The sequence below is a fragment of the Lynx canadensis genome, chromosome D1, assembly GCF_007474595.2.
Source record: "Lynx canadensis isolate LIC74 chromosome D1, mLynCan4.pri.v2, whole genome shotgun sequence".
In the NCBI taxonomy this organism is placed as follows: Eukaryota; Metazoa; Chordata; class Mammalia; order Carnivora; family Felidae; genus Lynx; species Lynx canadensis.
Genome location: NC_044312.2, coordinates 1,086,825 through 1,105,205, shown reverse-complemented (window position 1 = coordinate 1,105,205; position 18,381 = coordinate 1,086,825). Strand labels below are relative to the sequence as shown.

The 18,381-nt window shown below is 43.6% G+C and overlaps 1 protein-coding gene across 1 annotated transcript in view; it reads left to right on the top strand.

Moving 5' to 3' along the window:
* Nucleotides 1-14,744, top strand: part of MMP20 (matrix metallopeptidase 20) — a 51,200-nt gene extending 36,456 nt beyond the window's left edge. The window contains exons 9-10 of the mRNA XM_030333616.1: nucleotides 13,522-13,625; nucleotides 14,532-14,744. Coding sequence (XP_030189476.1) covers nucleotides 13,522-13,625; nucleotides 14,532-14,632 — 205 coding nt within the window. The 3' untranslated portion in view covers nucleotides 14,633-14,744. The remainder of the gene's footprint in view (nucleotides 1-13,521; nucleotides 13,626-14,531) is intronic.
* The last annotated feature ends 3,637 nt before the right edge of the window (nucleotides 14,745-18,381 follow it).

Sequence of the window (18,381 nt, the reverse complement as noted above, 5' to 3'; positions counted from 1 at the left end):
TTTCAATCTGCAGGTGCCTTTATGACTAAATGAGTTTGTTGTAGGCAGAAGGGTCTTGTTTTTTTCTCCATTCTGACACCCGATGCCTTTTGATTGGAGCATTTAGTCCATTTACATTCAAGGTAATTATTGATAAATATGACTTTATTGTCATTTTATTACTTGTTTTGTGCTTGTTTCTGGAGCTTTTCTCTGGTGTTTTCTTGTCTTTGTCACTTCCATGTGTTGCTGATTTTCTTTAACAATATATTTCAATTTCATTCTCTGTCTTCTTATGTGCTTATTAGTGACTTTTGATCTATGGTTACTATTAGGTATGTATATAACATCCTCTGCAAATAGCATTTCTGTACTAGGTTGATGGTCACTTAAGTTTGAACCCATTCTTCACTCGTCTCCTCCCCATGGTTTAGATGTATGTTTTTGTATTTTCTACCCTTTCTTTGTGAGTTCCTTGGCTGATTTTTTAACAGAAATATTTTTACTGCTTTTGTGTTTTCTGCCTTTATACTGTCACTTTTGGTGTCTCCTTTCCACCCAAAGTGTCCCCTTTAATATTTCTTACAGGGCAGGTGAAGTGGTCGTGAGCTCCTTTAGTTTTTGTTTGTCTGAGAAACTCTTCAACTCTCCTTCTATTCTGAATCATAGCTGTGCTGGCATATCACCTACTCTTAATAACCATTTCTAGGCATAAAGGAAATGTATAAATACGTTTTTGGCTTCTTCCATCTGACTGATAGCTTCTCCAAATTGGAGCCAAGAAAGTAATATAACTGGAGAACAGATCTGTTTTGTGAGAAGGGAATTTTATTTTATAGAAATGAGTGCCAAACAAATGTAGACCTGCTGACTCCAGGCCACTGAGAGCCCTGGGATCACTGCTCAGAGCATCATGTGTTGTCCTGACCCGTCACTTCCAGTCCAGTGATTAAACCAAGAAGCCAGAGATCTTTCTTTCGGAACTTCTTTTCTGAAATCCTGATCATAATTCATTTATTAAGCCCCTGGTGTCTGCTGGGCAGATTCCCCCAGGTCCTCATTTAAAATAAAGTGGCTGTAATCACAGTGCTGACATACCGGAAGATAGGTATTGAGAAACCCAACTCCCATTGCAGATTTTCCAAGAATGAGATTGGAAATGCTTGTAGAAGCCTGCGTGTGGGAGTTTGAGGGCATTTGTGTTAATTCAGTTAATTTCTCAAAGATTGCTCACAGCCCGAATCTCACTTGGGAGATTATCCACTCTTCCATTATTTCAATTCTCCATTCATTGCCTAGTCTTTGAACTAATCTATCATCTACCAGCAAAGCATGCACCTCCAGCCAGGCGGAATTGAGGTTTAACAGCTGACACAAGAGGCTTGCTGAGAGGTTTTTAATTCTCTGAGAATGTAAGGTTGGTGAGGAAGGGTGTCTCTGATTATAATGATGCCCGGTTCCCCCCTGAGGAAAGCACAGTGCACCTTTCCAACTAGGCTTCTGTGAGTGTCTATTAAGGAAAAGTCTTAGTAATCTGGATAAAACAGATTCATTAAAAAGTTGGTCTAGGGGTTTAACTCAAATGTCAAAGACCCATTTTGGTATTATGGGAAGGAAACCCGGCAGGCACTTTTAAAATTAACTTTCCAAGGCTGGGGCAGCTGGGTGGCTCAGTCGGTTAAGCGTCTGACTCGTGATTTCGGCTCAGGTCATGATCTCGCGGTTCCTGAGATCAAGAGGCACAGTGGGCTGTGCGCTGAGAGTGAGGAGCCTGGTTGGGATTCTCTCTCTCCCTCTCTCTTTGCCCCTCCCCTGCGTGCAGTCTCTCCTCTCTCGCAAAATAAATAAACAGTTAAAAAATAATAATACAAGAAAATTACCCTTCCGAGGTTATTTAGAGTATTAAGTGAACAGTGCAGGGAGACACCTAGACCGAGCCTGGCACATAGTAGGTGTTCAAATAGAGTAACTTTTCAGTAACTGTAGGAACTTACATGGTGCCTAACAACTGCTTAAAAACTTGTGATGATTAACAAATGATTGTTGAAACCTCAGCAGTTCTCTGAGCAGCACTCCAATCAGAGAGCTGGTCACAGGGAAGTTCCTTTCACCAATGAGAGTCTTCTGTGTCACATGCTCCAACACACCTGGTTTCTGCACCAAAGAACAAGACAAACAACCTGGACTTACAGCTCAGAAGTCGAGCAAAGGCTGTCGTTAGCTACTCCATTAACAAACTCTCCCACCCTGAACTCCGCACCCCTGGTTTAGCAGAGCCTCAGATGTATGACATCTTATTGTCATGTGAAGCCATGCGTTGGTTAGAAATTATGTTCAGCTGCGAGTGAGAGACACCCAGAAATAACTGTAGCTGAAACACGTAAAGGTCTGTTTTTCTCATGTATGTAATGTGTCAGGAGTTTAAGAGACTTAGAGTGAATCCATGGTCACCAGGGACCCAAGTTCCTTCTAACATTTTGCTCTGCTATTAACATGTAGACGCCACTCTTGCGGTTGCCCCAAGACTCAAGGAAGCCTCGGTCACTACGTCTTGTTCCAAACAGGAAAGGCAGGAGGGGCAGCTGGGTGGCTCAGTTGGTTAAGCCTCCGAATCTTGACTTTGGTTCAGGTCATGATATCATGGTTTGTGGGTTTGAGCCCCACATCAATGTGGAGCCTGCTTGGGATTCTCTCTCCCTCTCTCTGCTTCTCTCTCTCTCTCTCTCTCTCAAAATAAATAAATCAACAAACTTAAAAAAAATAAACAGGAAAGGGGGGAAAGACCAAAGGAGACAAATGTTCTATCAGTAAAGCACGTGGCCATACTCAAAAACACAGAAGGCCGCAGCCTCAAGTTATAGACCAAGAATTTGTTTGATGTGTTACGACTTACTTTCTTTAGTCACTCATCAGGTTCTTCTTCGGTCGTCATGCTGGTTCAGTCTGTGACATAAATGATGTGCCAAGGGAAGAGAAGTCTCTGGATAGGCTTAATGTCAGGGAGATTCTCCATGACGTCCGAGGGCTGGGACCCGTTTCAGTGACTGATGTGCCATGAGACAACTATGGAAGAACATCCCCCACTGAGGATTGACGGTTAGCCTGGGGCCAGGTTGGTTTAGGCTCTAAGAGTGAGAGCCCACATGTCACTGTAGTAGTAATGCACAGGGAGCAGCCGCAGAGAACTACAAGTTGAAATCCAAAAGGGAGCTCTATCATGCTGACGCCACCGCGTGCCCCACCCTGCGCTCACAACACCACAAGCTACACGATGTGTTGCTTAAACATAACAACAAGGGCTTCTTCCCCATACGTCCATTTGCTTTCACTCCTTCCTTTCCTCTTCCTGGCGGGCCCCAATGGTCCAGCCACTTTTTCTTCCTTTACGTTATTTCCGTCACCTTTGGCTAATTTCTCCCTGTAAATGTTCTCTCTTGCTTACCAACAGCAGAGGAGTGGCTACACCAGGGAGTTCCTGGGGACCGGGGGTGCCCTCAGATCCATCATTCTTTGAGGTAGTCAAAGAATTTTGTGTACAGTGACCTGCAAATCTGCAGGCCCCACCCCTTTCCATCCCTAAGGCACTCTTCTATGCAGACAGACTGGAGGCGTGATTGATGCAAAGTAGGACATGTTCTCCCCTTCATGATGCCCCAAATATACTGAAGTCACCATAGAGAAATAAGTGATAAAAACCAGAAAGATGGGTAGAGTTCAAAATCTTGCTTTTTAATCTTAAATTTGTTGGGTACGTTTCTGCACCAGGCTCTGTACTAGGACCCTGACACTCAAGAGAGAGCTCAGAGTTTGTGGACTGAGAGTGCAGGCAGGACTAAGAGAGTGTTCATCTCAGCAGTCCTTGGGCAACAGGGATGGCCTTTCTGTTTTGGTTTCGTCATCGTCCAAAGGGAGGCAGAAATAGTATCTGCTTCACAGGGCGGTGGGTGTGAGTGAGAAGGATGTGAAATGACTGTCCCATAATAAATCCTGAGCTCATATGGGGCGCTGCCCAGGCCCTCAGCAAGGCGCACAGTTGAGAGTACATGCATGGATAAAGATTTAAGAGCAATCCAAGTGTCACAGGTGCCCCCGTAGAAGACTGGATGGGGATCACTGGGGCAAAACAAATAGGAAATGGCCAGCTCTAGTTAAGGTGTCGAAGAAGGAACTCTTAGAGGAAGTTAAGGTGTCGAAGAAGGAACATCTTGAGAAGAAAGTAGGAGTTTCCCAGGAGGGAGGCGGGGCGGGGGGGCGTGGCTTCCAGACAAAGCAGAGGCACTGATAACGCAAAACAGCCTGTATGTCTGGGGACAACTGCAGGCAGCTCCAAGAGTCATAATGCAGCTAGAATGAGAGATGGGGCCCAAGGAGACCGAGGTGTAGATGACAGGGGGCCTGCACCTTTCCAGAGAGACCAGTGTGAAGTTATAAAAAAAGGATATCTTTAAGTGTCCTGAATAAGGGAGTCACCCAGTAAGATTCATGTGGTAAAAATCTCACTCTGGCAGCAGTGTGACTGGAGCAGAGCCGACAAGATGGCAGGTTGGCTAAACCAGGCAGGCCAGGACGTGCTGGGAAACGTCTTCAAAGTGCTCAAAGAAAAAAACTCCCAACCAAGAATCCTGCACTTGGCTAAACTATCTCAAAAATGGAGACCAAATATGACATTCCCAGATAAACAAAACTGAGAGAGTATATTGCTAGCATATCTGCCTTACAAGAAATACTAGAACAAGTTCTTCAGGCTGAAGGCAAGTGACGCTGGACAGCACTTTGAATCCACATTAAAACAACAAAGAGCACCAGTAAACGTAATTATGTAATTATGATAGAATAAAGGTATATTTCCTCCCTTTCCTTCTCTTAACTGATTTTATATTTTTTAATGTTTATTTATTTTTGAGAGAGAGAGGGAGAGATAGAGAGTGAGCAGGGGAGGGGCAGAGAGAGAGGGAGGCAGAGAATCTGAAGCGGGCTCCAGGCTCTGAGCTGTCAGCACAGAGCCCAACGTGGGGCTCAAACTCATGAGCCGTGAGCCAAAGATCATGACTGGAGCCAAAGTCAGACTCTTAACCAACTGAGCCACCACCCAGGCACCCCCGATTTTAAAATTAACTGTTTAAAACTGCACGTATATATGTTTATTATTTATATGTATAAAATTGTATCATTGGGCCTATAATATTCAGAAACATATATTTGTCAACAACAGCATCAAAGAAGTGGGTGTAAGGAAAATTGTATTAAGCTGGGGAAATGATATCAAATGATATCAAATCTGTAATGCAGATTTACAAGAACAACAAAAGAAAGGAGAAATGATAAAAAAAAAAAAGTTAACATATCAAAAACTATAAACATATACTTTCCTCTCAGCTTCTCAAGAAGACATTAAATTATCTAAAATAGTAATTAGAACAATGTATTTTGGGGGTTCATAACATATACAGATGTAATAAATATAACAATACCACCACCAAAAGGAAGACCAAAGAATGGATTTTATAGGAATAATGTTTCTGAATCTCAGTGGAATTAAGTTAGTATAAATCCAACGGTTTGTGGTAAAGTAAGGTATATATGATATGGTCTACAGCAACCACTAAGGAAATAACTTTTTTAAATGTAGTGAAAAAGTCATGGAAGAAATTAAAATGGTACACTGGAAGATCTTCACTAATGCAAAAGAAAGCACTAAGGAGGAAAAAGGGAACCAAAAAGACATGAGACGTGTACAAAGCAAAGTGGTGGAATCAGATCCAATTACATCAATAATATTAAATGTGAATGGATTAAACAGTGTAATCAAATGACAGAGGTTATTAGACTGAATGGAAAAAAAAAAAAACAAGACCCAGCTCCATGCTGAAGGAGACACACCTTCATATTCAAAGATACAAATAGACTAAAAGTAAAAGGACGAGGAAAATATCTATCATACAAACAGCAATCATAACAAAGCCAGAATGACTATGCTAATATCAGGCAAAACAGACTTTAAAATAAAAAGCATTACTAGGGATTCAGAGGGACATTTTTTAGTGATCAATCAAGGGTTGTTGATCAAAACAAGGGTTGATCAAAAGGGTCAATCAACCAAGAAGATAAAACAACCCAACAACAGACCCCCAAAATTCAGGAAGCCAAAACAAACAAAAAAAAAGACTTGACAAAAATGAAGGGAGGAAACAACTGAATAATTATAATTGAAGGCTTCATTACTTCACTTCAGTAATGAACGGAGCAAACACACAACAAGATCTATAAGGCACAGAAACTGTGAACGGCGCCACAAACCAACGAGCCCTAATGGTGATCTAGCAAACACTTGACACAAAAACTAAATCACGTTCTTTTCAAGTGCTTATTGCCCAGGATAGGTGACATGTTAGGATGCCACACACGTCTCAACTGAATCATACCAAAGATCTTTTCTGATCATAATGAAACTAAGCTAGAAATCAGTATCAGAAGGAAAACTGGATAATTTACAACTATGTGAAAATGAACAACCGGTGTGTCAAAGAGGAAATCACAAGAGAAATTAGAAAATACTTAAAAGAAGAATGAAAACAAAAACACTGCATTTGAGAACGTATGGATTCAGTGACAGCAGTACCCAAAGGGAAATGCACAGCTCTAAATGCCCTTTAAAAAAAGACCTCAATCGGGGCGCCTGGGTGGCGCAGTCGGTTAAGCGTCCGACTTCAGCCAGGTCACGATCTCGCGGTACGTGAGTTCGAGCCCCGCGTCGGGCTCTGGGCTGATGGCTCAGAGCCTGGAGCCTGTTTCTGATTCTGTGTCTCCCTCGTTTCTGATTCTGTGTCTCCCTCTCTCTCTGCCCCTCGCCCGTTCATGCTCTGTCTCTCTCTGTCCCAAAAATAAATAAACGTTGAAACAAAAAAAAATTAAAAAAAAAAAGACCTCAAGTCCATAACTTAAACTTCCACCTAAGACCCTGGGTAAAAGGTGCAAATGAAACCTAAAGCCAGCAGAAAGAAGTAAATAATGAAGATTATGGTGGAAATAAATGAAGTAGAGAATATATAAGCAATTTGAGAAAAATCAACAAAACTAAATTTGGTTCTTTGAAAAGATCAACAAAATAGATACGTTTCTCACGAGTTGACCTAATCAAAAAGAGAAGATTCAGGGTGCTGGATGGCTCAGTCAGTTGGGCAACCAGCTCTTGTATTTGGCTAAGGTCATGACCTCAAGGCTCGTGGGAACAAGCCCCACATCACGCTGTATGCTGACAGCCTGCTGGGGATTCTCTTTCTCTCTCCCTCTCTCTCTGCCCCTCCCCCACTTGCACACACTCATTCTCTCGCTCAAAATAAATAAACTTTAAAAAAATAAAAAGAGAAGACTCAAATTACTAAAATCAGAAATGAAAGCGGGAACACTACTACCAACCTTACGGAAATTAAATGGATTATAAAGGAGGGCTTATGAATAACTGTATGCCAATAAATATGATAAAAGACCTGAAATGGACAAATTCCTAGAAATAAAAGAGTGAAGCTGATTCAAGAAGAAATAGCCTGAACCAACCCATAACAAGTGAAGGCATTTAATTCATAACCAAAAAATGATCCATGAAGAAAAACCCAGGACTACATGTTTCAGTAATGAATTCTACCAAAACATTTAAAGAGGAATTAATGCCAGTTTTTCACAAACTCCTGTAAAAAATAGAAGAGGAGGGGCCATTTCCCAACCCATTATACGAGGGCAGTATTACCCTGATACCAAAACCAGACCAAGGCATCAGAAGAAAATAAAACTTCAGAGCAATAGCTTTTGTGAATACGGATGCAAAAATCACTCAAAAATACTTCTGAAAATCAATTAACGTAATACACCATATTGATAGGTTAAGAAACAAAAGCCATGTGATCATCTCAAATGCAGAAAAAGCATTTGACAAAATCCCACACCGTTGCAAAATGAAAACTACTAAACAAACTAGGAACAGAAGGACACTTTCTCAGTCTGGGAAAAGGCATCTATGAAAACCCACAGCTGACCTCATACTCAATGGTGAAAGCCTTGATGCTTTCCCCCTAAAATGAGGAACGAGACAAAAATTTTCACTATCACCACTTCTATTCATCACTGTAATGGAGGCTCTAGGCAAGGCAGTTAAGCAAGAATGAATAGAATAAAAGGCATTCAGATTGGAAAAAAAGTAAAACTGTTTAGATCTCATGACCTTTTATATAGAAAAGCCTAAGGAATTCTCAAAAAAAAAAAAAAAAAAAAACCCGGTAGAACTGATAAGTAAGTTCAGCATAGTTGCAGAATGTGAGTTCATTTTGCAAAAATCAATTGTACTTCTATACACTTCAACAAATAATCCAAAAATGAAGGTTAAAAAAAACAATTCCAGTTAAATAACACCAAAAAGAAAAATAATATTTAGAAATCAATTTAATAGAAGTGGAAAACTTCCAACCTGAAAATTACAAAACACTGTTGAGAGAAAGTAAACAAGACCTTAATGGAAAGATACCTCATGTTCATGGACTGGATGCCTTAATATTTTTTAAATGACAATACTCCCCAAATTGATCTACAGGACTCCGCACGATCCCTATCAGAATACCACTGGATTCCTTTGTAGAAATGGACAAGCTGGGGCGCCTGGGTGGCGCAGTCGGTTAAGCGTCCGACTTCAGCCAGGTCACGATCTCGCGGTCCGTGAGTTCGAGCCCCGCGTCAGGCTCTGGGCTGATGGCTCAGAGCCTGGAGCCTGTTTCTGGTTCTGTGTCTCCCTCTCTCTCTGCCCCTCCCCTGTTCATGCTCTGTCTCTCTCTGTCCCAAAAATAAATAAACGTTGAAAAAAAAAATTTTTTTTAAAAAAATAAAAAAAAAAAAAAAAAAAAAAAAAAAAAATGGACAAGCTGATCTTAAAATTCACATGGAAACTCACAGGACCCAGGAAAACCAAAATATCTTGAAACAGAAGAACACAGTGGGGGACTCAGCCTTCCCAATTTCAAAACTTAACTACAAAGCAAGAGTAATCAAGACAGTGTGATAGGAACATGAGGATAGACTTAGAGATCAATGGAATAAAATCGACAGTCCAGAAATACACCCATATGGTCAGCTGATTTCTGGCAAAGATGCTAAGGCCCTTCAGTGGGGGAAAGAATACAATTACGTACAGCAGAAATAAAGGAATAAACAGGAGTTCCATTTCGTACATGTGGCGTTTGGCATCTTGGTGAAACCCAAGAATGGAAATGTCCAGAAGACGGTTCTCTATACAGGTTTTGAACTCAGAGAATTCAGGCTGGCAATGCCAATTTAAATGTCATCACACAATCAGGTGGAAATGGAGACCATCAATATTTTTCCACATTGTTACAGAGTCTTTGTTCCAAAATCTTCCCACAGCCCTTTCCCTCAAAGGCAGGGTTCCTAACCCCGATGTGGGATGGTCTCCTCCCTTCTTCCCACTCCTGACCACTCTCCTCCTAGACCACTTGTAGAGAGTGGTCTACACTCTGCACAAGGCCCTTTCTCCCCAAAAGGCCATTAATTCCTAGCTTGAAGTAGATTATGAACTTCAAAGGGGATTCCAGGTTTTCATCTCACTAGAAAGGTCTCCTTGAAGAAACTTCCTGAAAACATGGAACTTAGATACCTTACCACTAAATTACCCATTTTGCCCTCCTTTCTCACATTTTCCTTAAGCAGACACAGCTCTCTTTCAGTGCTTCAAAGCAGGCAGAATGGGGTCAGTTTTTGCTACTGGCACATGCTAGAAATCATCATAATGGACACACCAGAATTCCTACCCGATCTAAATTCAAAGCATTAAGTTAAACCACATGCTGGCACTTTACCAAAATAGTCCCCCAAGCCCTTAGATTACCAAGGTGGAGAGTAAGGTAACATATCTGAAAAAAAAGCACCTCACATTTATGGCGCTATGATATCGCCAGTAAAGTTTAACTGCCAGTCGTGATTTCTTTAATATCTATTTCCATTAACCAATATTAAATGATGAAACAGAAGCTCATAGAGGAAATAAACATGGTTACGGGTCAATCATTTTTAGTTGGTATTCAGGTTTTACAAACAAGATAAGACATTGCGGGCAGTGATTTTAGCAGGTGCTTGGTACATGACAGACGCACAATAAAAATGCATTTCTTTCCTGAACATTCTCATTCAGCTAGTTTTGGGATGGCTTGTGTGTTAGGAATCATGGTGAGTATTTCCTCATATTCTTTCATTTTCCCTCTGCCTTCTCAACAACCTTGAGAAGTAGGTGCTCCTCTCTCCACTTAACAGCTAAAACATTGCCTCTCAGAGAGCTTACATCATTAGTTCCAGGCCACCTCGCTAGAAAGTGGTCCATCTGAGGCTGGATTTCGTGCCCTGTGAGTCCAAACCCAGAGGTCCTCGCCATCCTCCGCACAGTCATTCTTCGTGACCTTTTCCCCATTCATGTTCCGTCGTCAAACTACGCACACCCGTGGCTCTCATCCCGTCTCACAACTTCCTTTTATCCTCAGCAGAATCCGAAACGTAACAGTAGACCTTCTGAATCGTAATCGCATCTCCGCTGTGCTCTCTGGACTACCTCCACATTCTGTAGTCCTCCTTTCTCCACCTCTTCTCACCCTTGCCTCTACTGCAAAATGTTACCCGGATGAAGTGTGCTTGAAGATTAGGTAAAGATTAAGCTCCTGGATGACTTAAGGGCCCAGGTCAAGTCACCAAGTTTACTCAACCCCATGCTAGCAGGTCCGTTAATGGTTCTTGGTGTCTACATATGCCAGGAACGTGTGTGTGTGTGTGTGTGTGTGTAAATTGTCTCTCATCCTCATGACCACTCTTTTCCAAATAAGAAAACCAGAGCTCAGAGCTCTTTCCCCTGATCTCAGAGCCGGGAGGTGACAGAGTCAGCTCACACCCAGAGCCATCTGATGGTACACAGTATGCTTTTTGCTCTGTAGCAGAAACCCTCACAATCTGCCCACAAACCAAGGACTAGATTATCACAGACTTTGCACCAACCCACAGCAAAATAGGAACAGAACAACTTCATAAATGTAGGGGTACAGTCCAGGTCAGTATAAAGACACGTTGTTGGCAAGAACCGTCTTTTATGCTGAGATTATGTCCTCTCTGCCTTTTTGGTGTTAAGGTCTCTTTTCTTTACGAAATGATCATGAAAACAAGTGGTAATTCTTTTCGATGGTTTGATGGTAATGCTCTTCCTGTTTCTCCCGAAACACTTTTATTATGTTATTACCCCTGTCATCCTCTGAAGAGTTATGTATAAGATCTTAGGTATTACTGCCACCCCTCTTTGTGAATAAGCAGACAGATAAAAGAGAAAGATCTTTCCTCCATATCTTCCTATTGGGTTGATAATCAGTATTCTCTCTTTAAAAGGTATTCCTGCCTTTAAACTGTTTTTCTGTTCTCGAGAACAACAGGTATTTGCTCTGTCCTTTCCCCAGCCCTCCCCATCCACTGTGATACAACACCCACCCACTGTAACATAACACCCATCCACTTTAATATAACACCCATCCACTGTAATGTAACACCCATTGACTGTAATATACCACCCACCCACTGTAATAAGAAGCACGCAATGCCTGTGACAGGCAGACCCCCGCTTGCGAGTGGTTTCCCTGCAGGCGTTCTTTCATCAGTCACTCGTTCGGATGGAGAACACATTTTGCCGCAAAACAGTATAAATGGCGATTATGTTTTCAAGGTCCCTCCTAAATGTTTGGTTACCATGCACAAAGCTGAGGCACAGCCTGGTGTACAAAGTGCAGGCTCGAGGGCTCCATTCCGAGCAGGCGAAAGAGAACACAGACACGAAAGTCCTTCCACCACTCCCTGAGCACGGGGCTGGCTTCAGACAAAGAATTTGAGGAAGGCAGGGGCACCACCCTCCCACCACCTCCCTCTCCGCCTGCAGACCCTCCCCTCGCCCTCCCCTCTGCACTTACTCCCCAAGTATTCTAGGCTTTAGATCTCTCTTCCTCAAAGCTTCCATTTCCTCCATAAAACCGTGTCAGGGAAGCAAGTAGACACAGCCTAGTGAACAAAGATTAATAAGCAAGGCACTTTGAATGAACGACTGCAGATTTTTCACAGCCTGGAAGGGAGTGAACAAAAGAAATGTAGGAGCCAATGTGCCTAGGCCGTTCCTATTTTTTCCTCCAGCTTTGCCCTGACTGCTCTCCTGAGACATTGCGGTCACTCCCCACACCCAGGTGCCCCGTCCCCACACACGGTATCGACACTTCTGGTGACACAGTAAATGCTTCCCACTTTTATCTGTGTGCAGTGACTCCCGAAAAGGGAGTTGGGGACACTCGGCATCCACTCCCGTCCACACCACTCCACCAAGCAGCTCAACCCACTTGTCACTTTGGCCCGACTACTTCTTTCCTGGCGTGGGGTCCCTCCCAGTGTCCAGACAGGTCTGTCCCCCGCCCACAGCCCGCACTCAGAGCCACCCGCCGGGCGCACTGGGCAGGCGGCTGTCGTCTGTGGCAGCAGGAAACTGCCCCGCACTCCAGGCACCAGCAGGAACCGGCTGACCTCTCGGGGCAGGGGCGGGAGGGGGCGGGTGGTGTCCACTCTGGGAATGTGCCCACGGGGGGCTCCGTGCCGACGAAGAAGGAACTTTCTCACACTTGAGACCAAGTCTGCCTAACTGCCTACGTGCCGAACCGTACGAGTCACGCTGATTCATACGAGTCAGTCTCTTTCACAAGGGGCAACGCAGATCACAAAGAGATGTATTAAACAGTCTTCTGAGTTATCACTGCGTATCCAGAAAAAGAAAGTTAATCTACTCTCCGGTCAGTCGTATAATCTTTCCAGGAAACAAAAGCGATTTAACTCAGTTCAACTGATTTCAAAGCAGAGGCTCAGTTATCCGAGATTTCCTTGTTTCTGATCGCTATCTATTGACTGTTCACATCTGTGTTTATTCGCTCTGCATTGTTTGTTTGATCCTTCCTCCACGGCTTCGAAGCAAGGAGCCCATGACTAAAAAGTCCCCATGAAGGGCTTTCAACTGATTCTCGGACGAGAATCTAAGCCCACGGATTCATGCGTGGAGGGGGGCGGGGGATCATTGAAACAGTTAATAAAGCACCAAAAATATATGTAGAGTTCCTTTCGAGAGGCAGCGTGTCTTTTTTTTAATTATAGGAACATGTTGCTATAACGCGTAGAATAACTCTAAGAATTAATGATTAATTAATAATTCCAAGAATAATTCTAAGAATATATCTGTTTAGACTGTTTGGAGCAAATGATTGCCAAATTAGTGGTCCTAGAATCCCAGGAACTTGGAAGAGAAGCGATAGAGTGTGTGTGTGCACGCGTGTGTGTGCACATGTGTGTGACACAGAGAGGAAGAGGCACACACACGTGCATGTAAAGCCACAAATCAGCCCTGGCTAAATATGCCGAAGTAGCACCGTGTCACCTGCAATGGATAAGAACCTCTTATTAACATCATTCATGAAATAACACTTCTTCCAGCTATGACGAACGAAAAGGGAAAATGGAAAAAGACTACCCAAAGAACACTGAAGAGGAATTTTCAGGAGTTAATGGCCAGATAGATGCTGCTGTGGAATTAAATGGTGAGTGTTTCCACCAAAAACTTTCTTTGTGGAAACTGTGGCAAGAAATCTGGGCTGTGCGTTCACATGACAGAAAACAGGTTTCCAAATGGGAGTTCTTGTTCTTAATGTCAGTCCTGAGTCCCTTATAAATTTAGCAAACCACGTCGCTAGAAAGAGTATAAAATGTGTGCCATCCAGAATCTCTCTTTGCAAATAGAAAGTTTTAAAAGTACAGCTTCAGTCCATCAGTCGGGTACATCTTAAAGCCCATCCAGTAAAAACTGCCCTTTTCATCTTGAAAATGTGCACATTCGTGGCCCTCCCAGGGCCTTTCCCTTTCCCATCACTCAACTCCTGAAATCTATCATGTAGCCGGGAAAGTTGAATTGAACTGAACCAAGTGGAATAAATGCGATTGGATCTGGTGGACCAGTCTACACATTCTTCTTGAGTATATAGCACAGAGCTGGACTCTGTTCAGAAATTCAGAGACCCTTCCTGATACATTCTCTGCTCTTGGGGAGAGGCTAACAACAGTCGGAAATGCCCCTCCATCCAACATAGATAAGATTACTAGAAAACAAGACAGTGTAATTTCGTACTGAGTTGTGTGGCCATCTTCACAGCAACTGCAGCAGGTGATCTAAGAAAGAAAAGATGAGAACCAACATTCCCAGTTGGAGACTTCACGGTGGGACTTCAGCTGAGGCTTACAGAATGGCCAGTGGTTCACTAGGGAGAGACGGGGGAGGGGATTTCCCGGAGGGTATACCCCAGCGGAAGGTGAGGGATGAGCGACAAGTCAGAGGTCCTGTGCTCCGGCTGACAAATCCCCAGTTCGCCTCCAGGACGACCTCCAAATCCTCCATTTACGGATTTCTAGGTCATCTTCAGTAACCACATTTTCAACTTTGTCTCTTCTAGGCTACATTTACTTCTTTTCAGGACCCAAAGCGTACAAGTATGACACAGAGAAGGAAGATGTGGTCAGTGTGCTGAAATCTAGCTCCTGGATTGGCTGCTAGACAGGAAGGTCTCGTGTTTTCTAGGGAACGAACGCGAGCGCAAGCAGCTGGTCCCTGGACGTAAGGACCAAGGCAGAATGTAGGATGGGGGTTGTTCCCGTGGCCTTCCATCCTAAGGGCAGTTTCCAGTTCATCAAAAATAATTACACTTCTACATTTCTTCACGGTTGTGAATTCATAATTTTAATCAAAATGGGAGATTTCTATAGATGGTCAACTTCACATAAAATCGGAATCAACACAATGCTCTCCTCTGTGAGACACCCACTGCTGTTGTTTCTTACCCAACATACTGAAGCAAATTGAGAAATCTGGGTTTTTATTTCTGAGAAGAAGTCTATTTGTGGATTCCCTGACATGTATTATAATTCTTTTAAAAGGACATGTCATTGCCGTGCAAATTTTAACTACTCTTCACAGTAGTGGCTTTTGCTGCCTTTACATGTGTTGTGACGAGTATAAATTTGCCCCTCTGTGCTTTGAACATCTCACAAACAAAATACCATATAAGTTTTGTTTAACTGTGCTCACTGTCTTTGAAGCAGGTCGCGGTGGGCAAGCCCACTCAGATGAAATTTCGGACTAGGCAAGAGAGGGAAACTTTGCAACAGGAAAACTTTTAACAACAGCCAATAAAAATGCTGTATGAGAACCGTCGCTCATTTCTCTCCTCAGTCAGTATCTACTAGCTTCTATGACACATTCTTTGGCAACAGACTCCACGAACCTAGAGAAAACTCAAAACTGGAGATAGTTCATATGCAGACACAGGAGAAATGGCAGATGTTCAGTCCATTTCCTGCCTCCTGACAATAAAACACCTACAGTGACACTGTCTCTAACCACGCATGTGAGTCTCTTCAGAGTAGTTTTCCATGTAGGGGAGTTGGTCTGTTTAGTTTTTCTTACTTCAAGTTAAACCTTTTCTCTTTCTTACCTGCTCATCAGTACAGAAAAAAGACAGGGGTTTGTCATTCTTGTGATTTTTTTTTTTTTAATCTGACCCTCTAGAATGTAAGGAGTCAAAAGATGAAGTGATCCTAACGTTAGATGATAAATACATTTAGTAGACTTCCCAGGCTGCCCGGGATGGCCACAGTGTCACCCTGTCAGCCGTTACTGTTGTGTCCTTTACTGAATTCCTTCCTAGTGTTGAGAAGGGACAGGGCCGGGTGCCTGGGTGGCTCAGTAGGTTGAGCATCTGACTCTCGATTTCGTCTCAGGTCACGATCTCACAGTTCGTGAGTTTGAGCCCCAAGTCGGGCTCTGCGCTGACAGTGTGGAGCCTTCTTGGGATTCTCTCTCCCTCTCTCTCTCTCTCTCTCTGCCCCTCCCCACCTTGTTCTCACTCACTCTCTCAAAATAAATAAACTTAAGGAAAAAAAGAAGGGCGGGGCCCTCACTGGAGGGTTGACTCAACCCTCCCCTTGGCTTCTGTTACTGAAAGTGGCTATTGATGGCCAACCAGATGTCGAATCTTTGACGGTTGAAGACACATTCGAGTATGCGTGCTTTCCAGAAGAAAAGTCACTTTTGCAGAAGCAGCTAGCTGAGGAGAACTACTTAATTGCAATGAGCAATGAGGAAAAGCGGTCTGGCGGGTCCTCGAGTGGCTAAAACCAGGGTTTCCATGTAACCGTCCCACCACTTTCCAATGTCTGCCTGCGAGCCAGGAAGACACGTCCACACAAAAATGTGCACAAAACGTGCCCAAAAACCTTCATGGCAGCGTTATTCAGAATAGCCAAAAAGTGCAAATGTGCTCGTAAAATGACAAATGGAGTTTGTTTATTGTGGTAAATCCTTACAATGGAATATTATTGGGCAATAAAAAAAAAAAAAAAAGAGCCACCGCGTGCAACAGCACAGATGGAGCTTGGAAACGGTGCACTGAGAGACCAGATACAAGAGGCCACGTGTTCTAGGATTCTGTTTATGTGAAATGTTCAAATAAGAAAATCCAGAGGTGGAAGGCTGATGTGCACCTGCCAGGCGTCGTGGAGGGGCACTGGAAGGTGATGGCTAAGGGGTGGGGGCTTTCTTTGTGGGGCGATGGAAATGTTGCCAAGTGATGACGGTGAGGGTTGCACAGCTCTGCGAATATACTACAAGCCACTGGATTGTACGTCTTAAGTGGATAAATTGTATGGTGTGTGAATTACATCTCAATAAATCTGTCATCTTCAAAAATGACAATAAACCAGGAGATCAAGGTGGTGTGACGATCTCTGCGGGCCGAGTGGTCTGGCCAGCTCGGACACGGAGCCCATGGCAACGAAGCTGTGGCCTGAAGACATCTGGAGCTGAGCACGACCAGCCAGATGTCCCCCCGGGCGCCCGCTGCTAGCCTAGGGGTGTGCGCATTATAGACCCTTCACTGGAAGCAAAACAGCTTGTGCTCTGAGGTCTGACGGGCTTAAAGCCCCAGATCTGTTATTTTTAGCTGTACGATGTTGGTCGGTTCCTTAAGCTCAGTCTCGATTTCTTCCTTTAAATATCAGAATAGGGAGAGTTCTTACCTCCCAGAGATACTTAGAGGCTTAAATATACAAGTCACAATACACAAGGCTCTTAGACGGTCTATAATTGTCGTTGTGAGACATCTCAGAGAACGTGTCTGCCTCCTCTGGGATAGCCGAGGATATGACAGCTCTCCAGCACCCTGAGGGTTGATAACCAGTGACCTGAGATTTTCCTTTTCCAAACTGCAAATGAAATCAGTACGCAAGTAATATGCTGACTGTTGTTAACGCCCATCCCCCTGAAATAAATCTTACAAATTATTACTCCTTTGTTGAGTAAGACAACTTCTGTCTCCTAGATAGAGTTGGACATATTTTGGAAAGACACAACAGTGTCTCTCAAGCACAAAAAAACAGTAACCGTGTTTGTGTCAAAACTCCATCGGCATATTTATCGGCTCCCCTGAGACAAGACTTTGTGCAGAAATAATTTATAACATGTGTTCGTCACTCGGCTCCAGAGCGAGCGTGACAACGTTTTGTGAAATAGTTTTGAGCCCAGTGTGGCTCGACCGTTCCTCTGAGAAAGGAAGGAGTAAGCAGAACAGTTTTCTTTCTGACGACCCGTGTGCATTGTCTTGCTGACCTCGGTGATCGTCACTTGACGGGTGGCCCAGAAGCTCTTGGAAAGCACCAGAGGGGCTGCTGAAGGACAAGTGGATCCACCCCGGTGGGGAGCTCCCCTACCAGCTCTGCACTGACTTTCCCGCAGTGAGGACCACGTAGCCTGGAGAGAAATGGAGACCCAGCTCGATCGTCGGGTCCTCTGTTCTTTTCCAGATGGTCATTCAGAAACGCCTCAGACCTCCCTTTTACGTAGATGCCGAACTATGCGGTTTCTTTTTCTGGGGTTCTGTTTGACATATTTTTAAACCATCACCTTCAAATGCTCTCGTTTATGAATTATCCACGTGTACTCTACTTAATCCCGCTTCTAGTCATTTCCTTCTATGATATTGCAGGGTTTTTTGTGAATATTCATCGCTAAAATTACCCAGTGAAGCGCCATTTGAGAAGAAATGCATAAAGCTGGTCAATGGCGTGGAGGTTTTGACTCCGTCATGGAGCATAGGAAAGTCAAAGCCACAGGTTTCCTGTATTTGTCCCCTGTAGGCGCCAGTAGAAGGGAGAAGGAATATCCTCTGATCGTGCCATCTGTGGAGCTGTCCTTGGTGCCACCACCCCCAAGGGGCGCACAACGTGACCAGACTAAAGCACATCCTGCTG